General features: G+C 36.2%; 1 protein-coding gene across 5 annotated transcripts; it reads right to left on the bottom strand.

Annotated features, from left to right (window-relative positions):
* Nucleotides 1-647: 647 nt before the first annotated feature.
* LOC101208726 lies at nucleotides 648-14,234 on the bottom strand. 5 transcript variants are annotated; one of them, XR_968694.2, is made up of 14 exons: nucleotides 13,870-14,234; nucleotides 13,309-13,389; nucleotides 11,852-12,964; nucleotides 11,367-11,452; nucleotides 11,165-11,259; nucleotides 10,979-11,065; nucleotides 10,592-10,894; nucleotides 9,989-10,495; nucleotides 9,099-9,834; nucleotides 8,733-8,963; nucleotides 8,510-8,634; nucleotides 5,129-5,535; nucleotides 2,338-2,455; nucleotides 1,846-1,988 (listed from the first exon to the last, which is right to left on the bottom strand). XR_968694.2 is itself a non-coding variant. In XM_011650894.2 (13 exons), the coding sequence occupies exons 1-13, from the start codon at nucleotides 13,939-13,941 to the stop codon at nucleotides 1,041-1,043; spliced, it is 4,791 nt and encodes a 1,596-aa protein (XP_011649196.1). In that variant the 5' UTR covers nucleotides 13,942-14,231; the 3' UTR covers nucleotides 648-1,040. The 5 variants fall into 5 exon arrangements, 4 of the variants coding, with proteins under 4 accessions (XP_011649196.1, XP_011649197.1, XP_011649198.1 ...); XM_011650894.2 differs by lacking the exon at nucleotides 2,338-2,455 and having other exon boundaries at nucleotides 648-1,988; nucleotides 13,870-14,231; XM_011650895.2 differs by lacking the exon at nucleotides 2,338-2,455 and having other exon boundaries at nucleotides 648-1,988; nucleotides 13,309-13,379; nucleotides 13,870-13,941.
* Nucleotides 14,235-14,725: the final 491 nt, after the last annotated feature.

The following is a 14,725-nucleotide window of genomic DNA, read 5'->3' on the forward strand; positions in this document are numbered from 1 at the left end:
AACTATTTGTTTTTTAGTTTTAGATTTTAAAAATTAAGATTTGCAAATACCTCTTTTATCTAAAAATTTCTTGATGGCAAATTCTATCAAACTCAACTATCAAACTTATCAAACTTTTATTGGACTGCCACAAAAAAAATACTTGTACATAATTGTTATTCATGTTTTCAAAAATCAGGAGTCTTGTTTTTGTTTTAAATCACTAAAAAATCAACTCTTTTTACTTAAACATGAAGTCCAAGGGCCAGTAGACAGTTTAGAAAAACCTCTACAAATCCAAAGAACACAAAAGAGAGTTCAAAGAATAATACTTTCCACGTAAACTTATAAATAGACGTCATAGCTCATATTTTCCGGTAAAATTTGAGTATAACATCGACCATCTCTAAATTTCTCATCTCCTAAGATGACCTTGATGGCTCAACCATATAATAATCATTTAGGAGAACATAAACCAACTGAAACATAAGGGGCCTAACAAAAGAGTAGAACAAGAACTACAGCTCAAATCTGAAATCTACTTCTATTAATTAAAAATAAATCAAGCAATCAACTTCATATGAAAAATCATAATGCTTCCCAACTATGATATTCAACGAATCAACATATGAATTGTAGGAAGGGCAGCAGAGTGAGAGACAGAGTACTGTTTAAGAACACATTAGTTTGTAGAACCTGACTGTTAGCAAGCAAATATTATTTCTGTTTTGCATTCTACTTATATATACAAACGGCCGTAATTCTGATCTTAAAAAAGTCAAAAGTTCTCAGATATGAATAACTAAAAAGCATAACCCACAAAAAAGGTGGAAAAAGGAAAGGTAAAATAATTACTGGTATATACTTTTGAGAGGGATATGAACAGATGGGAAAGCGGGTTCTCACATAATAGAGCCCTTCGAAAGATGATCAACTAACATAACCTGGTATACATTTTTGTCGAATGCAAATTCGACATGATAAAAGATGAGAGTAACAACATCGTGCTGCCTAAGTCCTCTGACAAACCCCCAAAGAGAAAACAGTGAAGTATTCACATTTCACATACCGCCTATCGGGTAGAAGCTGTTTTGTTTTCGAAACAGTTTTTGCGAATTGTTGCTTCTCTGGGAATGGAGTGATAAAGACAATGTTAGGGATGTAGAGTCATCTTCTTCTTCAAGATCAATCACCTTTTCTGAGGACTCACTGTGGTTATGTTTATCATCCACTAAATCCATAAGGAAAGGGATCATACTCTTCTTTTGTAATTTAGTCTCTGCCCCCAAAGCAAGCTCGAGGTTTGGTACTGCATCGTGATATTGATCCTCATCTTTGGCTGGAAGTGCTAAGTAGTGATCCTCTTGTTGATGTGAACCAACAGGAAAGAAGTGCTTTTCTGCCATTTCGAAGTCTTCTGGAATAACATTCACATCACAAACTTTATCACCTCCCTTTTTCTGAAATAAAAAGGTGGGACCGATATCGGTACGTGGTGAGATGTACGGATCAGATTGTGAATTTATACCGCCTGTACTACAACTATTTTCATATGAGTTACCAAACCCTGTCCTTGTTTTTTTGCGCACATTCTCTTCATCCAGCACTATGCAATCCACCTCTTCGTCCCGAGGACGATTGTTGGCACTGATAGAGACTAAAGCTGCTGACTCTAATATATCGACCTGTCGACGTTTTCTGTGATGGGACTCCAGACAATTGATTCCTTCGGTATTTAAATCTCTTTTTAAAAGACCCTCAGAGTCTGAATTCCCTTCTGCTGTACGGAGCACGGCTTTCTCTCCTTCACAGACCAATCTATCTACAATTTTTTCACCAGTACTTGTCTTTTTCATGTCATCAGTGGTCTTAATTAATGGTGGCATTTCTTCCGTTGAACTGAAGTCCACCTTCGCTTTCTTATTATCATTAACTCCTACAATTTCTTTAACTTGAATTGATGGTTCAAAATGCTCCCCGTGTATGCTCTCCAAACGACGAGATTCCTTCTGCATGATATGAGAACATCAGTGCATCCCATTAATCAAGAGGGAAAAGGTTGTTAAGACTCTAAAAGGAACAATTACACCAACTCGAAAAAGAAATGCGAGAATGTGACAGTAAACCACAAAAAGAAGAAAGTAAGAAAAAATAAAAGGAAATGGTGACAAGAAAATGGGCTGGAAGTAAAAAAGGGAGGAAAAAAGATATATCTAGGATTGAGTGTCATATGTCCGGTAAAAAATTTGAAATTCCATTCCAATCCACAATAAGTAGGTAGGAGCTAGATATCCCATTGCTAACCAATAAAAAAACAAGTTCTAATCCACATTGTATTCGTCTCCGAAATAAGCCCACCTAATCATCAATCAATACACCCATAAAACTGATGGGCACATTTAGCATCACATTAGATTTTCAGTTCATCCAAGCACCGCTCAATCTTCTGCAAGAAAGCCTTCACGGTTTGCTGGTTCTGGCAGGTTAAACCAATGTCTAGTCAAAAGAAACAAAACAACGTAGAAAATAGCGATCTAATCTGTTAGGATGAACTAGGATTATAAATGAGGAATGAGTGAAACATAAAGTAACATGCGATACTAACAATTCAGGAGGAATTAGATAACATGAGACAAAAGAGCAAATTACATTCCTCACCCCACACTAATCCTTCCACCATCAAAGACCGATTGAGGTTTAGAGAAGGAAAGTTACACTTTTGTTCAAGTTCCAAAGTTTGACATTTTAATCCCGAGTCAGTTTAATGAAATTAGTCAGAATGTAAATGGGGCACTATTATCAGTTATATCAACATCACCAAAAATAGAATTTAAAAACAAAACAAATAAATAAATCATATCTTCTTGTTTTTGGGTAAAATTTATTAAACCCTAAATTACCAGAATTATTATTTTACAAAATAAAATCAATAATTAAACACACAGGAACAAAATTAAATACAAAATGTTGGTTTACCAATCACCCACCAATGTTACCCGAAATTTGAAGTACAAAATGGGAATGATCTCCATTTCATTTCGGGAATAGGTAGATTCAGTATCTTAGCTCTGGGGTCTCTTTGAGGGGTAGTTGACGTGATACGAGGGAAGATAATGGCTTGGTATCATATTAATAAAATTAATCAAACCCGTAAAGGGGAAAATTAGGTGTTAAAGCAAAGCAGTTGAATATCTAGATGAGAAAGGGATGATACAGCAGCATTGTATACCTGAATCTCAAAGAGAAACTTCTGAGATTTGACAGAGAAGGAAAGTAATATGACGGTGAAGCAGGAGACTATACAATCTAAAGCTATCACAAGAAGCGTGTGTTCAAGAAGCGTGTGTTAAAAGAAGCAGGATTAAACAGCTAAGAAAGGGGATGAGAATTCAAAGCAGAGAGAAGAAAGGGTACCCTATCTGCATTGATTTTGAGCAATGGTGGTGTTAGCCTGACTATGATTGTGATATCTGTAGGAATAACTCTTTTTTTTCCCAAGAATTGTATAACAAGAGATAACTGTGATCTACACGTTTTCTTTTTCAGAAGGAATCTGATGGACTCCCACTTTCAGAAGCCCAAGGTGGTTGATCCAAGAGACCATTTGAGGAAAAGGAAATCTTCGTTCAATGCAATTGGAAGTTGTATCCTTGGTTCTTCAATAGAGGCACTCATGAACTCCAAAGTCCCATGTCCAGATAACTATTTGAGCAATTTCCTTAGAAATTCTAAAACGTTTAAATATGAATCTTTGGAAACTTCTTTTGGAGGGATAGCTCAACCTTTGTTATTTGAGGAGTTTTTATTTGCTTTATCACATTGAACGACCAGTAAGACATAAAAACTATCATCCTAACAGTTTGATAACAAGTGAGTATAAAATAATTTTTCCAAAGACACTGAAGTGGTGCTTCGTGCTATTTATAAAGTAATAATTTAGAGTTAAATTAAAATAACAAAAGACCTTGTCAACCAACCTAATAATATATAAAATTAACTTCTGTTACCACACCAGCACGATGAATACTATAAAATAAACTAAAAATATATCCAAACTAGCTATTACTTTGGAAGCCAAGCATAGCTCTAAAAGTATTGAATTAATAATTGTAAAAATAAAAGAGTACATGTAACTGTAAGTGATAGAATATCAACGAAACGACTAGTCTAAACTACTTACAAGAAACTTAAGGTTAAAAAGTCAATTTTTGAACCTAAGGATGTCCAATAAGATGATAGAATATTTATCTCGAGTGTTTGGACATTCATTTAGGAGAACATCTTTCAAATGTTGAGTGGCCCTTCATTATCTCCTAAAGCCCCAATCTTATGGTCAAACATTGTTAAGGCCATTTTATCAGAAATTTGGTTTGAATATTACCAAAGAGTGTTTCATGACAAGCCTACAAATTGGTCAGATCATTTTGCTTCAGCTAGGTTTCTTGCTTCATCTTGGAGTTCTCCTTCCAAGTTTTTGCGAATTACTCCATCCAAGATATAAGCCTTAAGCAGAATGCATTTCTTTCTTCTGTGTAATTTAGATGTTATGTTTTTGTATGTCCTGCACCTCTTTGATGTACCAAGATATGAACTATATGGCCAATTTAATGATTTCACTGTATTAGAATATGATGAAAAGTTGCTAAGGTTGTGTCAACCTAGTTGAGATAACACGGTACATCCACTGACCCATAATTTAGTTTTGTTTGAGTTTGAATTATATTTGTACTTCAAAGCACTAGTCTCTTTTCATTACACCAATGAAAAGTTTGTTTCCGTTTCATATACAAAAAGAAGTTCCCAAGACCAAAAGTGATTAAAAAATAAGTAGCTAGGCATTTAAGAAAACCTCGAACAAAAATAGAGAGCTGGATATCTTTAGCCGGTTGACAAATTAGACTGCATATAGCTTGCCTGCCCCATGCAAGCACTGATAATAGTTGTAGATAAAATAACAATAGTTAAACACAAAAAAGGAGCAAGAGAAATGATGGGAGTGGAGACCATAGCAGATGTGTGATGGTGTGCATCAATGCATGACTGTGATCTGCTATGGTTAGTTTACGCATAAGTGTGTGCATGCTTGAAAGAGAAAGAAACATCTCACTTACATAAAGCTATGTAAAAAATATGTAGAAAGAAACATTACCATGGAAGCAGAGGTAGTCGTTCCTTGACAAAATTCCATACTACTAGCCAGCACTGACGAGGCTTTTGTTTCAAACTGATGAACCTGACAGCCTGAATTTTCTAGGGAATTCAATGGTGCCTGGTAAACAGAAGATTCACATTTGTGACAATCAGTGCTAGTTGTGTCAGACATTTGGTCTGCTGAACTGGATGCTTTGCCTAATTTGGGACTATAACAAGGAAATATCTCTCCATTGGCACACTTAGCCAAACAAACATCATCAGACTTTGTTGCTGTGATATCGGGTAAGTTCTTGTCTAAAGGTACAGCTTCAGTGCTACGAATATTTGAAATCTTCAAAGCATTCAAACAATTCGTCTTCTTTCCCCTAAACACCCCCCATAGGAAAAACAGCATATTCCAACCTGAAGAAGGGAAGACAAGGAGGGAGATTAAGACATAGTATCAATATGCGTTCTCAAACAAAGGAGGCTAAAGCTTACAGACATACATTGTAAACAATAAATTTCTAGACTAAGAAAATACATCTATAGACACATCTATGCCTATACAACAACCAAAACTTGAAGTGTACATCCAAGACAAATAGACAATAACTTGGAAGTGATGATATTGCAGCAAACGGAATTCTTTTTGTTACGATATTTTCTATGTGCATTTATGTTTGTTGCAGTTTTCACAGCCTCCAAATTTAGCTGCTGTATAGCGAATATCTTTTTCAGAATTTACAGAGAATTCCATTAGGATTTCCTTCAGGAGTTCTCTCGATTTCCCACTTGACCTTGTTCCTAAGGCATTCAATCTCTTGGTTTCATATCTCCTACTACCTGTCTGAAACCCAACAATTTGGCATCTCTACCGTTTTGTTGGTGCAGGTTCAGCTAATCTGAATTTCAGATCCATCTGCATACTGTCTATGACTCACTCCAAAGTTGGTTACATTCATAGGGTCAATAATACACATATTTTCACAAACTCTGTAGGAAGATTCTACACTGGAGAAGAATGTCACCAAATTAATCATATATTGGAGAGGGGGGCGTTGGAGGAGAGAGGAAGAATTTTTTATTTTTAACTTTTCTGTCACACCACATCACACTCATAAAATATTATAAAAATATTTATTTTTAGTACAACGGCATCCTAGTTAGCATTTTGTTTAGGTTATTAACGGTTTTGTTATCTTAGGGAGTAGAAGGATAAATGAAGTTTACAAAAAGAGGGGCAAAGAAAAGGCACCAATCCAAGAGATTAATCATCTGCAATTGGACAAAAGAGAGGAGAGACTATAAGAGAAGAGAATTCAATTTAAATCTAGAGGGCTAAATTGTCGGGCAGAAAAAACAGGATGACCATTTTCCTCTGACCAAAAGTTCTGTTGTTTCTTTTGGTCCATATTGACCACAAACAGGCAAAAATACGAACAAAAATCTTCCAACCTAGCTCCTTCCCTGTCTTTGAAGGGGTGACCTGATAGAAGAATATGAAGCAGGAAGATGTCTCCAAAGTTTTTATTGATACCAATATGCCATGGGAAAGTTACCAAATGAAAATTTTAGTCTTCTTTGGCTACTCATCCTTCCATATCCTTTATGAAGAGGATGGGGTTGTTTGAAGTTGAATGATCAAGGCTTTCTATGAGAGATTTAACAGTGAGAATCTCATTTGTCTGATATGGCCATAACAAACAATGATATGATCATAACGAACAATGATATGGCCACAACCAACAATGGTTGAAAGAGATGTTGTTGAGTCGAGGTCAGCCCATTCAAAAACTTCATCGTCTTTAAGAGATCTTTGGAGGTTTAGGTCCCAAAAGTCCCATCAACATCCCACATATCTTCAACGGATATTTCTTTTCTGTTTGAGATAAAGAAAATTTTGTAGCAACAGACAACTAAATGGTAGGGAGGCTTTGGCCCAGGAAATATGGATGGGGAGCAACTAAACTTCAATGAAACATAATGTGATCGAGAGGAAGTCTTCAATTATCTCAAGATACCACATTCTTCATGAGAATACCCTACCTTAGTGCCAAGAATACTTTATCCTATAGCGTCTTCTTCTGGCCACCAGTTTTAACAAAAGCTGGGTTAGTCATCAACTGAACTTAACATGTTGCACAGGAAAACGTAACTCCCAATTTTTATGAAAACGACACCTTTCATTGAGAAAAAAAATGAAAGAATACAAAGGCATACGAAAAAAAACAACCCCATTAAAAGGACCAACTAAGTAAAATACTGCCTATGGAAAAGTTACAAAAGTTCTTTGAAATCGAAACCCAAAGAGACACATGAAATCTAACCAAAGACCAAATCTCACTATGCCCCTCTCCCTACCCCTACACACCCTATCATTTCTCTGGCCCCAAATGTCCCAAATAACCGCACACACTCTGGCAAGCCATAAAGAAAACCCTTCATCTCTGAAGGGCAAAGGGAGGAGGAACACCTCGATCGTCACTCTGACACTCCGTATACCAGCTCTACACGGCACTCCCAAAAAAGATTATCAAAATTTTCCTCCACCTTTCGAAAAAGCATACAACAAAAAGGTCCGACAAGCGAAGTTCCCCTCCTAACAAGCCTATCGACTGTAGTAACTCGACCAAGCAAGACTTCCCAAATAAAGAACCTAACTTTCTTGGGAACCTTAGTCCTCCAAACCAATTCAAAAATAGACTCATTAGGGGGACCGGGATCCAACAACGGACTAAACAGAAACTTACAAGTGTAAACCCGACTAGGGTTAGGGATCCGCACACACATCCCTTCTCCCCTCCCTAAAAGAGCATCCCTCAAGCAAGGAAAGAAGAGAGGCCACTTCCATTGTTTCCCTAATGGTCAAATTATGACGGAACCCAAAAGATAAAGACATGGAATTTTCATATATCACCAAAAGATCCAAAATAGTACAATTGTTGGAAGAGGGTAAATGATACTGATGTGGAAAATATCGAATGGAGGGGATTCTCCCCCACCCACTAGTCCTCCCAAAAGTAAGTGACCTTTCCATCCCCCACAAAACAACAAGAAAATACCTCAACTCCCATTGTTCCCATTGTGCAAATTAGTAAAAACAGACCTCACCTCAAAATCCCCACTTTCAAAGAAACTTGGACATTGAACAAGAAAAGCTCCAAAGGAGGAAGAAGGCACACCCTGAGGTGTTAAAGATAAACAAAATGACACCCTTAAGTTATTAACCAAATGAAGAGATCATAAAATATACTAAATAATAAATCAAACACTCCCAGTCTTGATATGTTCAAACATCATTTACGCATGACCAACTTTCAGTCTTGGCACAGTTTCAAAACTTATTTGATAAATAGCACAATTGAAATTATAGGAATTCAAAAAAAAATCTTACGTTGTGATTTTTCAGGTAGCTGATTTGAAGAGAATATCAAGAGCTCAACACCATCAAGGTTTCCTTTGAGGGCTAAATCATTCTTGGTCATATGATCCAATAAGCCTCTGTAGTTTCTTTCATAACTGCATAACAAGCCATAAGGTTAACAGAAAAATACAGAGACTGGCATGAAAAGAAAACCAAAGGAAAGATTAAGGATAGAAAAATGCTGAAGTGAAACCTGTGAATATCTCTTGCAAAAAAGTAAAGAGCAATATTATCTTCTTTAACACCACAATCATGGAATTGAGATGGCCACGTGCTCAAGCGAGGTACTTCCTTCAAAGAAATATTTTGAGGAAGTTTGCTTGCCACTTCAATAACTCTTGGTGATGCACAAGTTGACAGATGAGCCTGAATTCCATCACAAAAATCTGGAAGTTTTCCACATCTATGCAACTCAAAACCACCCCTTCAAGAAAACAACAAAAAGCTTTTTCAGATTGGTAAACAATGATAAAATATAAAATGATACGATTTTAAGAAAAAAAATAAATATGAGAATAAATTAATGAAATCAATGAGATAAGACAAATGAGAATCTTACTGCCATATATATTCATACTCCGGAATCACTATCTTCAGGAGAAGTGAGCTCATCCAAACCTTTTCAACAGGAATGGAGGTTGAATCTGTATCCTCCGATTGCGAAGGAACAGGAGCATCAAGATTGGGCAGGACAGGTAGTTTTGGAATACTAGAAACTGGTTGCCTGTGGAAATTAGTAGCAGAGCTATTGACAATTGTTTTCCCCTCATGTGCTCTTTCAGAAGAAAGCTCAGTTTTTAACTTGTTTGAAAATGAAAATGAAAATTGGTCTTGATGCACTATATCACTATTGGAGACTGTGCTTGATGAGGAAACCTCATCAGATGGGTCACTAAATTTTCTCTTTTTGCATATTTCAGGCCTTTTAAGCAGTGCTGCTTGAATTGCAGCTTTCAACTTGTTCTCCTCACATGTATCCTCTCTAGAGCTGATTATATTATTGTCAGAAACATAAGGACTACCACTGATACAGGATTCTGTAGCATGTTCGGTTCCTTTACATTTTAGACAGTGACCACTTTTCGGACTAGTGGCAACAGTAGGCTTTGATGGATTTGCAGAACTCTCCCTATTTTTCTCATCTAGTCCTGTCATTTCTCGTGACCTTCCATTATCATTATAAGACACCCTCTCAACAGTTAATGAACTGGATAATGGTTCTTCCTTGGGGATAACATGATTTATCTTTTGATCAACAGAAGAACTGCATGTTCCATTGGTCGATAAAGCTCTAGCTGTAAGAACAAAAGAAAACGTGAACTTAAAGTCTAAGCATCATCAAAAAACATGCACATAGAACTTGCAATACTATAAAATTAGAGAATAGGAAAATTGTGCAGAAAGAAGCAAGTATGAAATCAATTCTATCCAGCCATCAGAATGAAATACCTGGACTGAGTGGACTATCTACACCCTTATGAACTAGACTGCTTCTAGATTTAGGGTGAGTGCTTGAGATTCCATCAGATTGTATGATTTTTTGATCTCGGTTGTTACCAAAATTTGTTTCACCACGCGATGAGAGCTTTGATTCAATCTTAGATGTTGAAACTGCAGAGCTTGTAGTTACTGAACTAATCCAAGATCGATCCACTTTTGATGGATTTTTTCTATCTAACACGTTCCTGTCTTTCCCTTGTTTAATACCTTTTGGGTCCTGGACATGAGGAAATTTAGATGGTATCATTTTGACTTTTGCTTCGCTCATGCTTGCACGACCAAAACTTGGAGTTTTGAATGACTGAGATTTTCCTAAAGCTCTGGAAGGCCCCTCCTTGACTTCAAGGGATGTATGTTCTCTAGGTCCCCTAGGCTTTTGGGGTATAAAATCATCTACAAGTCTGACCTTCGGTTTGGAATTTAAGGTGTTGAATGAATTTGACTTTAAAAGAGTACCTGTATGTCAAAAGAATTAGGCAAAGGAATAAACAATAAACAATCCACACAAACATGGAAGGAGTAAAAAATGGCCATGGAGGGTTGCTTATTTACCCTTGAGTGAATGAAGTCTTGAACCAACAGATGGAGAGCGTGCCATTTCCGAAACATCATTATTGCATTGATCGCCCAGACACTTTGATTGAGAAAGCATCGATTTCCCTTTATCCAAACTTTTTGACGAAGAATCACGGGATAATCCAATACTCCTGCCGGGGCTGGATGCTTTTGTTGAGCCTTTGTTAGTTTCAAGGACCTGTCTTTTTGCAGCTACAGAAACATCAACATTGTCCACATTCTTCTTGCCAAAATTTCTCATACTTGAGCCATCTCTGCTTACTCTTTTTCCTTCAGTATCTAAGACATCCATGTAGAAATAAAATTAAAGTTGTTTTCAATAATGCCCTTATAATGACATCTAATTTTGAGCATTTCTCTTACCAGAAACTTGGGTACTGGGACTAACTATATTTGGCTTTCTCCCTTCGTCTTTTCTTTTATAGGAAATGTAGCTTTTTCCTTCAATATCTGTAAATAAATTGCACAATGAGATCGTAATAAGCTCCTAAACCAAACAATGTTCCCTTTTCTTCCTAGGTACTACAGTTTCATAAATTTCAACTTCACCTTGCTTCTGGTTCTCATTTTCTTCTGCTGATTTGCATTCCTCACACAGCCAGTCACCTTCAGGGACTTCATCAAGCCTTTCTCGCATGCAATAGCTGATATTAAAACAATTTTGTTACTTCACTTGATATTTAGAATAAAAGCAATTAATAATACAAAAGTATGCCAAAGAATAACTCAAATGAAAAGGAAACATCCTCACGTGTGTTCTGCACCATCAGTGCACCTACTACATATAGCAAGCAAATCCTCCCGACCAGCATCACCACAAATATCACAAACTTTGACCTGATTCCGAGCAGAAGTATGAGACCACCCAGTGTTCAAAATCAAACCATAAAACTTCCAAAAGAAAGAATAAAAGAAAATGCAGTAAAACAAAATTTGCAATGATATTCAATTTAATGATACAAAAAATGAGAAGAATAGAGTTTTCCAAAAGCATCTGCACAGTCAGCCTTTCCCAGTAAAAGTCTAACCTTATAAATTATGGCATGGACACATCAAGAGTTGGCATCAAGTAAGACACTAAAACCCTCTGACTTTTACTTACATAGGGACACCAATTAACTTTCAAAGTAAGAACCAAGGAAAAAGCAAACCAAAAGGAAAGAATTGTAGAATTGCTAATTCCAAATAGATAATAAAAGGGACTATTTAAATGTATAGAATTTCAATCCAACTCACATCATGCTCGACAATATCCGATTCATCGCTCTCAGATCCAGATGCAGATTGTGAATGGTGCTCCTTCACATCAGATGAACCAGACAAGTCCTTGAAATTTTCACAATGCTCGTCTTCATATTGAATTTTCATATCTCCATCAGGAGGCTCACTTCTATCAACATGATTCTCTTCTTCTGACTTCAGTAAAATTTGAGAAGAAACCTTGAAATCATCACCTACTTCGTTGCATATGTTGGTGACAAATTTCTCTCCATGAGGTGGAGCAGTAACTACTTCTCTAGTCAAAGAGTCACTATGTACCAAAGATGATTCTAATGGCTCTCCCTTCACACAAGTGGATGGATTCTGTTCATAACCTATTTCAGATAATGGCTTATCACTTGGAGAAAAAGAGTCCACAGTATGTGCCTCCTTTGAGCTGTTATGAACCTCTTTAGAAGCAGGAATATCTGAAATAGCTAACTTGGAGGAAAATACAACCTTATCAGATCCTTCTCGACATAAACTATCCACTGAAGCAGAGCCAGATGATACATTTTTATTGTCCATAATCTTTTCGTGAGAAACAACTGCAATATTTGCATCACTAGATCCACTAACACATGAAATGTTGTCGTCATGCCCCTCTGCACCCTTGATACTTCGGTGCTTCTCTGAAGTGGTTTGTACGGTTGGCTCAGTAGCAATATGTCCCTCTGGAACTATTCCACTAAATAATTTTTTATGCATGTCATCAATATCTACCGAAAAATTCGCTGCATCAAATGACCTTATTGTTGCCATACTGTCAGCATTTTCAGAAAAGGAATCGTGACTAGAGTTAACGCTAAGTAGATTACTGGTCTCGCTATTAGCATGTAATGAGCTTTCACACACTCTACTCTTTATGGAGGATATAGCATCAGCATCATTAGCAGAATATTGACTTGTAGCATTTACATGACTGGTTTCATCAGAAAATTCTTCAGTTTTTGAAACTGTAAGGGCTCGTTTAAGATGCATACAAGATGAACAAGGAGCAGAGCACACGTTACAAGTTCCAGATTCGCCTCTCATATGAACCGTCTGATTCATGGAGTTGGTAAACTTCTTACTTGATTGAGGTGATACCTAAAAAGATGGAAGTAAGATTAGAAACAGAGAAAGTAACTCTTTTCTTTTCTTTTCTAGCAATCACCATACTAATAAACACCCCAACTCCTAACACATTACTTCTAATCTGCTAGAATGGGAAATGAAGAATCAATACAACGAGACACCAAAATCCAGAATCCAAAAAATTAAATATCCAAAATATGAACTCAGTAGCTAAGCTATAACACTAACTTTAAATATAAAAAATGTGAACATCCAATTTTCATTACGAGGTTAGACATCATGATATACACAAGGAAAAGGGAAAAAGAATTATACTAATTCAAAACCCTAAAACACAAATTCCCCTGTTATCTCACCATATTCCACTGAGTGTCATTGTCAGTCTCACCGATACTCCCTTGTGTGCGATGACTGCCTCCTCCTAAAACTGGTGTAATCTAAAAAGCAAGGAGAAACGACATTAATAATCATCCTCTTACATTCACAAGAAACCCAAAAAATCACAGCATAAAGAAGCTTGCATCGCCACCATTTCCAAACACCAGTAACAACAAGCATTGACATCTCTTAAAAGCAACAGCAAAAAAAATCGTACAAAACACCTGCAAAATCTCTAGCAGACACAAAGACACACAATCCTAAAAAAAAAAAAAGAAAAAAGGAGCAAAACGAGAAACATCCCGTTTGCCAAAAAAGAACCCTAATTCAGAAAACACAAAACAAACCATCAATTTTCAGAGCCACCAAAGACAGAATATTGTCGTACAAAATTGAAGAAAATAAGCAACCAATCCGTTATTTAAAAAAGAAATGCCCAAAAAAGAACAAGAAACAATCCAATCAAACACCCAAAAAGAACCCAAATCAAAAAAATCATCCAAAAAAAAAGAACCCTAATTTGAAAAGCGATTACATGCCTTCATCTCCGAAACCACCAGGGCATCATCAGAAATCCCATCCACAGTCCGTTCCGTCCTCGTCTCCGGCATCAGTAACACGATCGGGCAGAGTCCTGAATCACCGGTTTCCCCCGTAGCAGCCGATGATAACAATATTGAGCAGCAATCAGAGCCAAAGAAGGCACTGTCCAGGTACAGTTCCGGTAATTGAAGAAATTATGGAGTAGGTTTATGTGAAAATTATAGAGAAATATAAATGGTAATCGTAGAATTACAAGAAGAAGAAGGAGATTCACACAGATAAACAAGAAGAAGGCAGATGAGAGAGAGCAAGCTTGAAGAGGATCTGGTAACTAATAGTAAAACCAAACAAGATTAAAATAAAATTCAATATATATATATATATATAGCCAAATGTAAATTCCTTAATTTAATTTCTTTTAATTATCTCTCTAATTTTCCTCCTCCCATTCCAATATTAATTGTTAATAAAATTTTGAGAAATTTTGAAAATTCAATCCAACTTTGTACTTTTTTTTCCTTTTCTTTTTTTCTTTTTTCTTTTCTAGATTTTCCCGAGAAAAAAAAAAAAGTAAATGAGGTTATGAGGGAAAGCATTGAATTTGGAGGTCCTTATAAATTTATGCATTTATGAATAAATAAAAGTGATTTTAAAGAGTCTTTGCCAAATGCCATTGCCCATTTATTAATTCCAATTCACATTAATTTTCTCTTTTTTTTCAGCCGGAGGAGAGGATTTATGAGAAATATTATTTTTAATAACTATATTTACAAAAATATGTTGCTTTTATTTCCACACAAAGAGAATATAGTATTTTAAGATTGATTCTTTAAAAAATAATAGTTTTGGAGG

This window comes from Cucumis sativus, chromosome 2, assembly GCF_000004075.3.
Source record: "Cucumis sativus cultivar 9930 chromosome 2, Cucumber_9930_V3, whole genome shotgun sequence".
NCBI lineage: Eukaryota > Viridiplantae > Streptophyta > Magnoliopsida > Cucurbitales > Cucurbitaceae > Cucumis > Cucumis sativus.

What these genes read in the sequence shown, in the direction of transcription:
- LOC101208726 (XM_011650894.2), bottom strand. Translation starts at nt 13,941, where the DNA reads ATGCCGGAGACGAGGACGGAACGGACTGTGGATGGGATTTCTGATGAT. An exon ending in AAATGAGAACCAGAAGCAAG is followed by an intron (nt 11,066 to 11,164) that starts GTGAAGTTGAAA and finishes ATTTATTTACAG; the next exon opens with ATATTGAAGGAAAAAGCTAC. An exon ending in GAGTATGAATATATATGGCA is followed by an intron (nt 8,964 to 9,098) that starts GTAAGATTCTCA and finishes GTTTTCTTGAAG; the next exon opens with GGGTGGTTTTGAGTTGCATA.